We start from the raw sequence: 12,670 nt of genomic DNA on the forward strand, positions 1-12,670 counted from the left end.
TCATACGAACAACAGCACGGACGTCCCCGCCTTTGAGACCAGAAAAGAAAATAACTCACTCGATGGGTCAATTATTTTTATTGTTAAAATAAAAAAAACGTATAAGGAAATAAATTAATTATAAAAAAGGAATGAAGTTATTTGGTGTCCATTTCGCAAGTGTTAGTGACGTCGGAGTTTGACGAGCGGGTATAGCTCGATACAGTTGTATCCGACGCGCGGCTACAATGTCTGCAATGGAAACCAAAGTTTGAAATAACTTTAAAGGGAATTATAGGCCCGTTACTACCACAGGTCATAAGAATGAGAACTGAATATGAAAAATAGATATGCAGGAAAGAACTGTTTTAAAGTATACGAAACTAACAGCTGTTTAGAGCAGTTGATTTAAATTGGTACCACATTAATTTCCGACTGATAATACTCTTCATTCAAGCGATAATAATGCTTCCTTATATCTGTAATGATTTGATGCGAAAGCTCGCATGCTTAGGGCTAAAGTAGATTGTAAGCTCCATAACCTTTTGCAACATTTGCTCCTCGAATATGTTACATGCCTCTTCTTTACTCTACGATATCGCTTATATTCTTTATTGCTTCCATTACACATGCATTCTTCTTTATCACAATCTTTGTCTTCAAGTCGGCGTTGAAGTCGTTGTCTGTAGATGTCGCGTGAGTCTTTGGGGGTCACTCTCCATACATTTCTGTTCTTAGCAAGTTGGCATTTCTGAAAAATAATTTCATTATGCATTAGATGTAGACATAACGAGACGATTAACTTCCTATTTCCTCTAATATCGCGGCAAATATAATATTATTCAGAAAGCATACACAGTGATTAAAAAATCAAATGAACCATTGTTTACCTGTTTATTTTTTCGTATTTTACTGTTGATTTTTTTATATCTACGACTTTTCAATTGCCTAAATAGCTGCATATGAGAAAAGATGAAAGTAAAACTAAATGTTGGATTTTTATGAATTTTTACGTTTCATGATTTGGTCAGCTCACGACATTTCTTCTACAATGACAGAGTGTCACAGACAATAATGTGTGAGCAGGACCTGAGAAACACCTTACTCACCTTAAAAAAACTCCTATATTACTTAACAAAATTAAATAAGCTATAAAATACAGTCTCTTTCAGAATTATGCTTAAAATAAAGTTTTATTTAAGGTAATGAGGTAAGGTGTTAGATGGTAACACCGCAATTAAAAAGTACGCATCTAGGAAAATTGAAGACTCTATTTTATACCTTACAGTAGTATATTATGTAGGTTTTCCCGTTTTCCATGGATGAATGAATGTTAGTTTATGCAAATAATTTATTGGTTTTATATAATTAGATTTTTTTTTTTTTATTTTTGAATATAAATTAAAGACGTCTCAGTGTTTTGAGAAATTTTGAAATAACCGAACGTAATTGTCATATGACTAAAGACGTACTGAGTTACCAACATTATAAACAAGTCCTCCATTTTTTGAGGCAGCTGATATTTGTTTTAAAGTTTGTTCTTACAAATTTTATTCGATAACTGTACCAAAATGGGTGCTTCGTTTGTTCCCATCACCGTTTTCACCGTTCTGTGGGGCATAGTCGGTATCGTATGTCCCATTTTCGCACCTAAAGGACCTAATAGAGGGTAAGTACTTGACTTATAAGAATGTATTATTTCCTTGTACATTTTCCTTAACTTAATGTATCTGAATTCCAGAATCATCCAAGTGGTGTTAATGTTAACGGCTGCAACGTGTTGGTTGTTGTAAGTATTCTCAATAGTATATTTTTATATTATACACCAATGAAGTTGCCTATGAGTGTTTGCAAATAGGGCTATGATCTTATTGTGTTTATCCCAATAAAGTGTCAATCAATTATTATTTTGACGACCTGATAGCTTTTTCACTGTATAATACTCTTAAATGAGTGTCCTAGTCCCACTCTGTGATGTCAGCACACCAGGTTTTATCAAAGAATATGTGCAAGGCCAGTATGCAATTACTTTAAAAAATGATGAACCAATTAATTAACTTAAGCATGTATTGCCTGTCTATTCTATTCTTTTGTCAATCTGCTGCAGAGTTATGATTATTCGATCTTTTAGAAATTTGCTTTAAGATGTCTCTTCGTCTTTCCAGCTGGCTGTGTGCTTATATGGCGCAGATGAACCCGCTTATTGGGCCCAGACTGAGCAATGACACATTGATCTGGATCGCTCACACCTGGGTAAGCTAACCTATACTTGTGCCTAATAATCTTACTTATAACATAAATCCAAAAGTTTAGATGGATAGATGTTTGATAGAAGGGGGAACGGCAGAATGGATCTTGACGAAATTTGGCACACATTTAGAAAATAGTCTGGAAGAACATATAGACTACTTATTAAATTTTTTTTTATTCCATTTGTGGTATATATCAGCTAGTACTATTATAAGGAAAAAGACACATCTTGGAAGCTCTGTTTGATCTCTGTGGATCACAATTATAAATGTAGTAGGGAAGCAAGGCGAGGCATTGCACTGTGCAGCTGATCTTGAGCCACAAAAAATTCAGTTAACTATTATATTAACCCTTGTGTTCATTTTGTATAGTATACCATACATACAACTTTATAAAAAATATATACGACCACTATAAAATAATTTTTAACTTTGTTTTTGCTTTTCTTGAAAAAAGAAATCTTACTACAATAAGGGTTAAAAGTACAAATGTAAAAGTGTTTTTGACCAGCTAACTTGTAACCTCAGTACTAAAATATTCATAAAACAAACCCTGTTTTGTTATTTTATTGAAATTTTCTAGGAAACTAAAAGTTAAATATTATATTTTCACATGTTTTACTTTTTACTAATATTGTAAATGTTAGTGTAATGATGGATGGATGTTTGTAAGAAGGTATCTCCAGAATGGCTGCATGGATCTGGTTGAAATTCGGCATATATGTAGAATATATACTGGAAGAATACAATTTTTTTTTTAACTCCGGACAGACAGACGCGTCTTGTAAGCCAAATTCTAGAATGGATGGGAAGGTGTAGTGGACTTGGCGAGGGAGGCAAGGGAGATATCCTCCTCTGTATAACTGCAGATGTCCTTAGGTGTCATTGATCACTTTGGTGTTCCCGCCGCTCATTTGCCCTCATCTCTGATAATAAAAAAAAATCATAAGTTTGTCAGTTTAGAAACTCTTAATAGATGGCGCTTCTTGCATATTTTATTTGAATGTTTGTTATTATCAACGCCATCTGTTGATAATATTGCCATAAAAATATATAAATTTTATAATATTTTCTTGAACATTTATCTGTACTAATATAATAAAGTGTAAACACACACTTCTTTATAACGCAAAATCTTAGCAATCATAGCATATTTTTGAATAATTCTTTTTGTAATAAAAAGCCTTATACTTAAGATACACTTTAGGCTATATATTTTCACACCATTAAACTTAGTGGGTGAGTAAATGGAAAAAAAATTATGCGAGAAAGAGACAAAAATTGCAAACCAATAGCAGCAAAGATGGATAGTCTGTGGCTTTCGTTGTCTTTTGAGCATTTAAATTTTGACGTTTGCAATTTAAAGTTTCACGGAATGTTTTTTTTTCGACCGTTGCCCATAGACATCTACAATTGCAAGCTGATGCGTTGCCAACCTTTGACCGACAAAGGAGTAGATGCACAGAAAGAGAATATTTTCCCTTCCTATGCGTCCCCTCATCCGGATAATCCACTTCCCATCCTTTCTTTATAAGAGCAAGGGTGGGAAGGGAAAGGGGACTTAATAAGTCCTCCGAGACGCACACTCTTCAGACTGTACGCGGAATAGCTTCCACTTGTCGCCTGTCTTCTGTGTGGTCGTGGTATTTCACCGGGCGAGCCGGGACAATTCGTGCGAAGAAGTTAAAACGGACTCTACCACTGTTAAAATATAAACAATAAAACAAAGTTTTGTAACGGATAAAGTCATGGAATAGCTAGTTGTATACGTAAAGCGTTGTAATACTGCATTAGTTTCCAAGGCTACAAAATCCGTGGCGTCTGAGGATAAAATAATTTCTGCCAACACGTGCCGTCTATAATTATACCACTTTCATGTGACCACGTTATGTGAGTCACCATGATTTTGTTTTGTCTCGGATATTACATCGGAATAAAAACAACAACAAGTAGCCTATGTGTTCTTTCACGCTATGTTCTACATCGATGCTGAGTTTTAGCGGGATCTATACAGACGTTCTGTAGATAAATTCTATCAAACATCCATCCAAACATTCGCATTTATAATATTAGTAAGACTGAGTTATCCACAACTTCGTCGGCGTAGAATTAATAAAAAATAACAAGAATAGCTTCATAGTGACTATCGTATACATTAACTACGTTCCTATCAAAATCAGTCCTGTTCCGAGATTACCCGGAACAAACGCGGATTTGATTGGAATAACTCTTATTATAACAGCGTTAGGACGTTAGTATTTTGAATCCGCATCCTTGACACGGCTACCTTGATCCTCGCGAGCCCCGCGCTAAATTTAATCTATTAACTCTCTCTTAAATTGTAACCACGTTGGCGCGAGAATCGTTCGCTATGTATGTGCCAAATTACGATGAATAAACGTATTTTTAAATTGATAATTTACTATTAATAAGGTAATATGTTACTAGCTTTTGCCCGTGACTGGCCGCGCGGAATTAAAAAGAAAACTTAATAAGTAGTCTATGTGTTCTTCCAGACTATGTTTTATATATATGCCAAAATTCATAGAGATCCGTTTAAGTCGTTCTAGAGATATCTTCTAACATCTATCCGTCTATCAATGCTAACAAAGTCGACGGCGACAGTTAGTCTTGTTTATATTCAACGATGCTGACTTATTTAATATGTATTTAACGTTAAATATTGGTTTTTTTTCCAGGGCAACCCGTTAGAAGCTGGCACCAAGTAAAGAAGTGGTTGAGTTAAAAAAATAAAAAAAAATAAAATGTTTCTAATATAAATGTCGATAAATATAAATTTTTATGTTAAGATTACTACACTGATAAATATATGCTGGATAGGTCGCTGATTGGAAATGACAGCTTTTGCTTCGTTTCCACTAGTTGAAGCCACTATCAGTTTAATAGTTTCCAACACCACTACTAACCGCTACAATCAATCAAATAGGCACAAAATATCATGGCCTATAGCCTATCCAGGTATATAGAGGTCAGTTAACTTCAATATAAAATGATCATGTTTTATTAGAAGGGACAAAGGCAAACTGGTTGTACAGCCACCAACCATCGCAAAGTTTATCGACCTTAGTATTTAAAATATTTTTCTTTTTAAGGTGCTAATTTCTTTTAATAATTCGACTTGTAAAGCGTTTATTGAAAAAAATGAAATGTTTCTTTAAACTTTAAAAAGTTAATCATTCCATACTGAACGAATACTTGTTCGAATTGCAAAGCGTTTTTACATTAAGTGTAATTATTTATTATCTGTGTAAAATGTATTGAATTCTAGATAATTTGCTTAAATAAAATAATAGTCATTACCTTATGTTGTTTTTTTTTTCTGTTTCATTCCTATACTGGTAAAAATCGAAAACATTAGTTGTTAAAATGACGTTCACAGCTCACGCCCAGTCAGGGGTGCGAAACATTTTGGGAGTTTTTAAAAAAGAGAAAAATATTCCAATTACTAATAAAAATAGGCCTACCCTTCCTGACATCCTCTCTTGCTTAAAACGGCGTCAGAATTATGAAGTAATCGGCATCAGCAATATATTTGATAGACACACAAAGGTGTCACGTTGAGTACAATGGTTATATATCCCGGCCATGTTATTACGTCTTTGACAGCTTGTCAAATGTAAGTCATTTGGTTATTTTTTTTAGTCTGTTACGCAAGCTCTGAAAATGTTTGACCTACACTGGTGCTGCGACCTTGCGCGCTCGCATCCAATGCGTGATGAGTGGAATTGTTGGAGCGACGCCAGAGGGCGCGCGTATGGGCACGCGATCCAACTCCCGTCCTTTCTTATATAAGTCAATGTACGTACTATTTTAAAAGTCTATTGTTGCTTCAGAATGGACTAATTCATTGTAACTAATTATTTTACATTACTATTTAACATATCATTGGGAAATACAAAAGAGAAATATGGCGTTTTTATACACAATCAACTCAAGGATATGTGTTTCACGTATGTATGTTTGGTAGTCGAACCTGGATAAACGAGAGTCCAACGAGCCATGATATTACTTTCTCGCTTATAGAGGTTTCTCCCTAACCCGAGTTTCTCGCTTATGGAGGTCGTCTTCGGGACCAAACAATGACTCTCGCTAATAGTAGTTCTCATTATTACTTTCACGGAAGCAATAAGGATATTTTTTTTAATTATTTTTTTAAATGAACAACTGGTTTGATTTGTCTTCGGGGATGACAAGCTAGCCCATTTGTGCAGGATGTTTTGTCTAACAATAAATATCTCAGGACATCACCGGTTTTCAAAAATACATAAGTACATATCTTACTAATATTATAAATGCGAATATTTAGATGGATGAATGGATGTTTGTTTGAAGGGATCTCCGGAACGACTCCACGGATCTCGCTAAAATTTGTCATAGATCATAGTCTACTAATTAAGTTTTATTTTTAATTCCGCGCGGACGGAGTTGCGGACGACAGTACTAAATACGCAAGCAGTCGTTATTCGCTATCGTATGTACAATGGTATGTACATTAAATGGCAGCTGATAAGTCGTTATCTAGAGACGTGTTGGATGAACTTCATGATAAAGGCATTAGGCAACGAGGTCAATTACAACTATTGTGGAGTTTTCATTACTTTATACGCCAGGGAACACGAAGCTATTTGATTCGCGGGTCGCTCTATATCAGTCTTTCCCAAAGTGGGCGATAACGCCCCCTTGTGGGCGCTACAGGTTTCAAGGGGGGAGGTAAGAGACCCAGAAAGAAAATGGGGGCGTTGTGTAGATGCCTGGGTGGTGATTTGTGATTTTATTTAGCTAGGAGGCCTCTTAGACAATGACTGCATGAGCTCTCGACTCTCAACAACAACTTGTGAAAAAATATTTATTCTCAAAGTGGGCAGTAGACAAAATAAGTTTGGGAACCACTACTCTATATCATCATCAGCTCACTATACGCCGCCACTTAAGTTCGGGGACTACCCAAGTTAGGGGTGACTAGAGGTCGACCACGCTGGTCCAGTGCGAATTTGGTGGTTTCACACACATCTTTGAATTTCTTCGCAGATACGTGTAGGTTGCATCACGATGTTTTCCTTCACCATAAGAACGTCGGGTAAATGTACATATGTAAATCGAAAACTACATTGGCACATGGCACGATTCGAACTCAGAACCTGCAGATTGCAAGTTAATTGCTTATCCCCTGAGCCACTGACGCTCTATATCCTTTGACAACAACTGCGTCCAACTTTTGGGACTTTTGCTTCTTGCAATATTGAGTAGTGATTTGAAGAGACTGTTGACTTCGACTACCGGGGATTTACTTAAACAGCTTTAGTAAAAAAACAAACTGAAAAAACGGCAATGCGTAGATGTATAACAGGCTGCTTTCTTGTATGAAAGTTGTAGACATATTATGTGCAGGCCGTGGCTTGTTCAACCCTGCTGCCTGCTATGTATAAATAACTTCAGTATTATTATTATTTTATTATGACTATGTGCTAGTTAAAACAAGTTACGACATTTAATTCATATACAATGCAATTTAAAAGAAATTGAGGTTTAAAGTATTTTTTATAAGAGATGTGGGCAAACTAGCGTCTGGAGCACCGAGGTGATCAACGACACCCATGGATACCAACATCAGAGGAACTGCAGATGCGTTTATGCAGATTTTCGATTGATCAAATTTGAACATTCATTTTTATTAAAAACGTACTATAGTAGATACTTTTTCAGATGTTTATGGCCAGCGGTCACTTCGATATTTTACTGAAATTAGGCTTGCAACCGTTTATAAAAAAAAAAGTTTTTCATAAACGGTGTTTTTCATAAACAAATATGACAACGGTGCATTACATATTTCAAACTCGAAATATGTAATGCACCATCGATATCTTATAAATATTATAAATACGATTGTTTGGAGTGATGGATGTATGTTAGTTACAAAATATCTTCACAACGGCTGTATGGATCTTACTGAAATTTGCCACATATGTAAAACACAGTCTGGAGAATACACACATAGTTTTTTTTTTAATTCCTTGCGGACAGAGTCACAGGCGACAGCAAGTATTAAGCATTGTTTAGACTACAGTCAACATGACCCACGTGTCGCAAGTCACGTGAGCCGGTGTGTCGTTACTGAGGTGTCGTGTCGGTTGGTAACGACTAACGATAATTGTTTCTTACAATTGAAAGTGTAAACACAGTCGTATAGACGTCATTATTGGTTGGAAAGACTGCTTCATACCTGCTACTTTAGATTTTTTATTTCAATATTGCTAATATTGAAATGTTTTATGAAAGTACTTTGAATAACTAAAATTTCCGTACGAAAACAAATGAAGATGGTGTTTTCATGTTTCCCATCTTTTTACGTGCTTAATTTTTTATACCTCGCAGGGAAAGGAACCGATTTACTCCCTCTTACTGATTAAACACCTAACAGAGAAATCTTTCGCATCCATCCATGATCCCATTTGCGCCAGCCGCCTTCGAACAATACTTGCTATTATAGAAGCCAGACGCCGAGGCAGCTGCGTGCTTGATGAGGAGAAGCCTTCCCCAAAAACCCACCAACAGAACACCTACGTTACGTCATTATTCAGAATTATGCCAAGAACTATAATTTGGCGCTAAAATAAATGCTTGGCGCCATTATGAGTTTAATACTTACGTAAGGAAAAAATGTAAAGATTATGGAAGTACACAGAGATTAATGTAAATTCGGCGCTATAGTAAAATATTATCGCACGTCACCGTTACGTAAATCTTTGCGTGTTAAACGGAAAATGTTCGGAACAGTTTCCTTCAGTGGATCAATACAGCGGATTCGTTACGTATTCCGACCTTGCGGGTTTCGACTCTCTGCGACTATGACATAACACGATAATATCTTTCAATTTAATGAGGTACATAAGATGAATTGAAATTGGTTCTAATAAGATCTTATGATCATCAATTTATGTGTGATTAACATCGAATACGCATATGTCAGATTCATTTTCTTACCATAATAAGAATTGGTCGAGACTTCCAATCTTTCTGGATCTCCCTTGATCCTTTTCTACATTCTTCATGAAGGCTAGAACAATAAAGAGAATGAAGGAAAAGTCTTTGAAGGGCACATATCTTTTTTATCCTTTAATATTTTATATAACATCATAGATCTTTCACTAGCAAATATGGATGTATATCCATTTAGAATATGAAGAATATTATGTATTCGAGACTATTTCGTATCCGGTTTATGAAAGGATAGCGTAGCTATTATCTACCTGTATAAAGATAATTGTATCAGTGAGGTTATGTAATGGCTCGCGCACCATTGTCCGGCGCCGTGCGGTTGGCAGCCCTGCTCAATCGATGCTAGGCGGCAGGCGGCAGGCAAAGGTCGCGACCTGGTTGTCTGCACTCACTGTACTAGTTTAGGACGAAGCTTCGAGGTTATTGATAATAGAATTTAATCTCATCTCTTATACTTATAGTTATTGTTAAGACTCAAACAACTAGTTCAATAAGTTATCGAAACTATTTGTAAGCTAAACATAGTGCATAGTACATTTTTTTCTCAGCTACATTGCATTAATCCAAGCTGAAGCTCTGGAGGCTCCTTGTTAAGTTAGTGATAGATTCAGAGCTTAAGAAACTATACTAATTTTGACAAATTTATTGTTTTAAAATAATTATAAAGTTGGCTCAGATATCAAAATGTTAGGTAAGAATTCAGAGGGTTGGTGCCAGACAGGCGCAGGCCATTTTCTCATTCGCATAAAACAATTTTAAAGTTTTTCAAGTACTGTCGACTTGCTTCCCCTAACGGCCTGGAAATCTGCCAGGTGATTGGCGTCTAGACGTACTCCTGCAGTTTTACGTAACGTAGACTTCAAAATCAATGTCATTATTTCTAACAACTATATTAAAAATTATTATGACGCCATTTTAGCGTATTCAATTTTATTACCTGACTGACAAGAGGGTAATATTTTTCGCGCGTATGTTTTTCTTTATTTTGTACATATGGATTTTACGTTATTAATGCCATAATGACCTCCTTTTAGACGAGTTAACGAAATTAAGAGACCTGTGTCGAAGTTGATTGTACTACCAGTTACCTCTTAAGCTAAATATATAGGTTATGTTTATGAATAGTTCTTTATTGTTTGTTTATTTAGCTTATAAGTTGGTTTAACTTTTAATTTTATATACAAGATGTTCTTTATTTAAGATTACATAAGTCTGAATTTTTAACCCACCTATGTTGTCGGTGGGCTGTTTAGTTAAGAAGCAACAGGCACATGTCAAGGTATAGTTTTATTGAAGATTGTTTTGGTTATTTTTCTTATGGTAGCATGTTTAGGTTTTGTACATATATTGTAATTTAGTATATTAAGTAATGGACATGGTATGTCCATGGTGGGCGGAATGTCAAACGCTATGTCAATTAAGTTTCCATAATTATATCAATAGATGGCAGAACATATTGTTTAGATCACGATATAGATTTATTTTGTATGTTTATCGACTTGCCGATCGCATTTAAATAAAGTTGACTCGCACCAAGATATAACCAGTGTTTCATTGTGACTACTCGATACTTCTCCAGTGAGAGGGAGACCTTTTTGAGACTGCTTTACAGTTAGACTGGTCAGATTTTCAGGACTGAACTGTCATTCTAATTCTTCCGTCATTTTTTGTTTTTTTTTCTTTAATTGTTATTTGTTTAAGTCAGTAGTCCGTCCCGACATCTGTAAACTTATCTCGACTGGATTAGATAACCAGATTTAGTCGATGTGTGAAGACTAGTATCGGCCGATTTTTACTGGTTGCATGATAAGCAGTCATGTGCGTCTACACACTGGAAATGATTTTTAAAGCCTTCTAGCAAAATAACCTATCTTACATTAAAAATTATAATGAAATAAAAAGATATACATCATTTTTAGGGTTCAGTACCACATAGAAAAAAAACGCTTTGTTGTCCGTCCATCTGTCTTTCAAGACCCTTTTTTTGATTCAGTTGTGACTCCCTTTTTACTTTTAGTTAGATAGATATAATTTTTTATTATGTAACATAGTGAGGCAAACGAGCAGTGGGAATACATTTATCCAATGTCCTCACGGTGAATAAAAACACTGTCATGCAACCGGTACATATCTGCGAAGAAATTCAAAGATATATGTTAAGGCAAACAACCTTCTTACTTATAAACTAAAAAATAGGAAACTAAATATTATAACGCCTAATAGAGTTTGTATGGAACAGTACATATTGTGCCCACCCTCCATAAGCAAAATGGCACAGGATAACAGTACACAGGAGATACTAATCTAACAGACACACCACAAAGGTTATAGAGATAACCTTCTTTGTGCAATTAAAAGAAAACTTAAGACAACAAAACAATTATTGACAATTTCCATAATACTTTTTAAAAAGCATATTAAACCTTTTATTATTTATAATAAGTCGATATCTATAATAACGTAGTTTCTGCAAAGTCAAAGAATAAGTCAATGAGGTTGAGGTCATTGCACTGAACATGGTTGACGCATGGGCAACTGGATTACACCGACTTTGTCAAGAAAGCTGTCTCCATGCGCAATGAGGTATATTCTGTGTGATCTCATAAAAGGTAATTTTAAAATTGAAAGGCCAAACTCTGCTGGTAATATGACCACAAATTATGGAAAAATTAAGCTTCAATTTTCGTCTAATTATTTTTAATTGGACATTAAGTTAACAAGTTTTATGAATTTCATTAAACTGGGAAGAAAGCATGTAAATATGGATTTGTCACCAGTCTCCATAAACATACAGTTCACTGCTCGAACGTGGAAACTTGTCAGCCCTTAATTCTTCTTAATAAGAACCATTTAATTGCGTCAAATGTCTTTGCTTACCTCTCTGGGTTACGAGCTTCATTTATGTTGCTGTTTTGAAGCATTATTCGCCAAAGATTTGTTTATAAATGGACCCAGATCCGAAAACAGATAGATAGTTTTTGTTGAAATACAAAATTATTTTATTTGAGAATCAAGACCAGACCTTACTTTCAGTAGTATTATTACTTACGTAACCCTTATCTGCGATTTATTCAGGATATAGTAAATAAAGTGACGTAATACTAAAGTGAGAATCCCGTCATTGATAGACGGTCTGGTGACGTCATCGGGCTGGCGAGTTGCGCACTGCGGTACTGCTCCAATGACTTAATTTTATACCTATATCTACTCTTTGAATTGAACATTTTACAAGATTAAATACTTTTTTCATCGCGTTGTTCAAATAGTTTGTAGGTTATGTAACTTATTTTTTTATTGTATACTCAGCCTTTTATGTTTGCTATATCTTTCTGTAGCTTATTAAATTAACTTAATATTGTTTGAAACTGGTGCAAGGTATTAGTTTTATTAGATAAAGCACCTTTCATTTGAATATAGAATGTGGT

The 12,670-nt window shown here is 35.1% G+C and overlaps 2 protein-coding genes across 3 annotated transcripts; one reads left to right on the plus strand and one right to left on the minus strand.

Moving 5' to 3' along the window:
• Positions 1 to 66: 66 nt before the first annotated feature.
• Positions 67 to 10,253, minus strand: LOC106122826 (uncharacterized). Of its 2 annotated transcripts, XM_013318937.1 has the most exons (4): positions 10,183 to 10,253; positions 9,231 to 9,303; positions 522 to 730; positions 67 to 231 (listed from the first exon to the last, which is right to left on the minus strand). In XM_013318937.1, exons 1-4 carry the CDS (start codon positions 10,236 to 10,238, stop codon positions 138 to 140), a joined length of 432 nt encoding a protein of 143 aa, XP_013174391.1. In that variant the 5' UTR covers positions 10,239 to 10,253; the 3' UTR covers positions 67 to 137. The 2 variants fall into 2 exon arrangements, 1 of the variants encoding a protein (XP_013174391.1); XR_001228120.1 differs by lacking the exons at positions 9,231 to 9,303; positions 10,183 to 10,253 and adding an exon at positions 870 to 1,019.
• Positions 1,453 to 5,548, plus strand: LOC106122827 (V-type proton ATPase subunit e 2). The gene is made up of 4 exons (XM_013318938.1): positions 1,453 to 1,648; positions 1,721 to 1,768; positions 2,145 to 2,232; positions 4,928 to 5,548. The coding sequence occupies exons 1-4, from the start codon at positions 1,551 to 1,553 to the stop codon at positions 4,955 to 4,957; spliced, it is 264 nt and encodes an 87-aa protein (XP_013174392.1). The 5' UTR covers positions 1,453 to 1,550; the 3' UTR covers positions 4,958 to 5,548.
• Positions 10,254 to 12,670: the final 2,417 nt, after the last annotated feature.

The sequence above is a fragment of the Papilio xuthus genome, unplaced genomic scaffold (assembly GCF_000836235.2).
Source record: "Papilio xuthus unplaced genomic scaffold, Pxut_1.1 DF826776.1, whole genome shotgun sequence".
NCBI classification, from domain to species: Eukaryota; Metazoa; Arthropoda; class Insecta; order Lepidoptera; family Papilionidae; genus Papilio; species Papilio xuthus.

Bases quoted from the DNA above. Each gene is read 5' to 3' on its own strand.
- LOC106122827 (XM_013318938.1), top strand. From the start codon at position 1,551: ATGGGTGCTTCGTTTGTTCCCATCACCGTTTTCACCGTTCTGTGGGGC. The intron at 1,649-1,720 runs GTAAGTACTTGA...TCTGAATTCCAG, and splicing joins CCTAAAGGACCTAATAGAGG to AATCATCCAAGTGGTGTTAA. The intron at 1,769-2,144 runs GTAAGTATTCTC...TCGTCTTTCCAG, and splicing joins GCTGCAACGTGTTGGTTGTT to CTGGCTGTGTGCTTATATGG.
- LOC106122826 (XM_013318937.1), bottom strand. From the start codon at position 10,238: ATGTACAAAATAAAGAAAAACATACGCGCGAAAAATATTACCCTCTTG. The intron at 731-9,230 runs GTAAGAAAATGA...ATTATTTTTCAG, and splicing joins CTCGACCAATTCTTATTATG to AAATGCCAACTTGCTAAGAA. The intron at 232-521 runs GTTATGGAGCTT...TTTCCATTGCAG, and splicing joins AGGAGCAAATGTTGCAAAAG to ACATTGTAGCCGCGCGTCGG.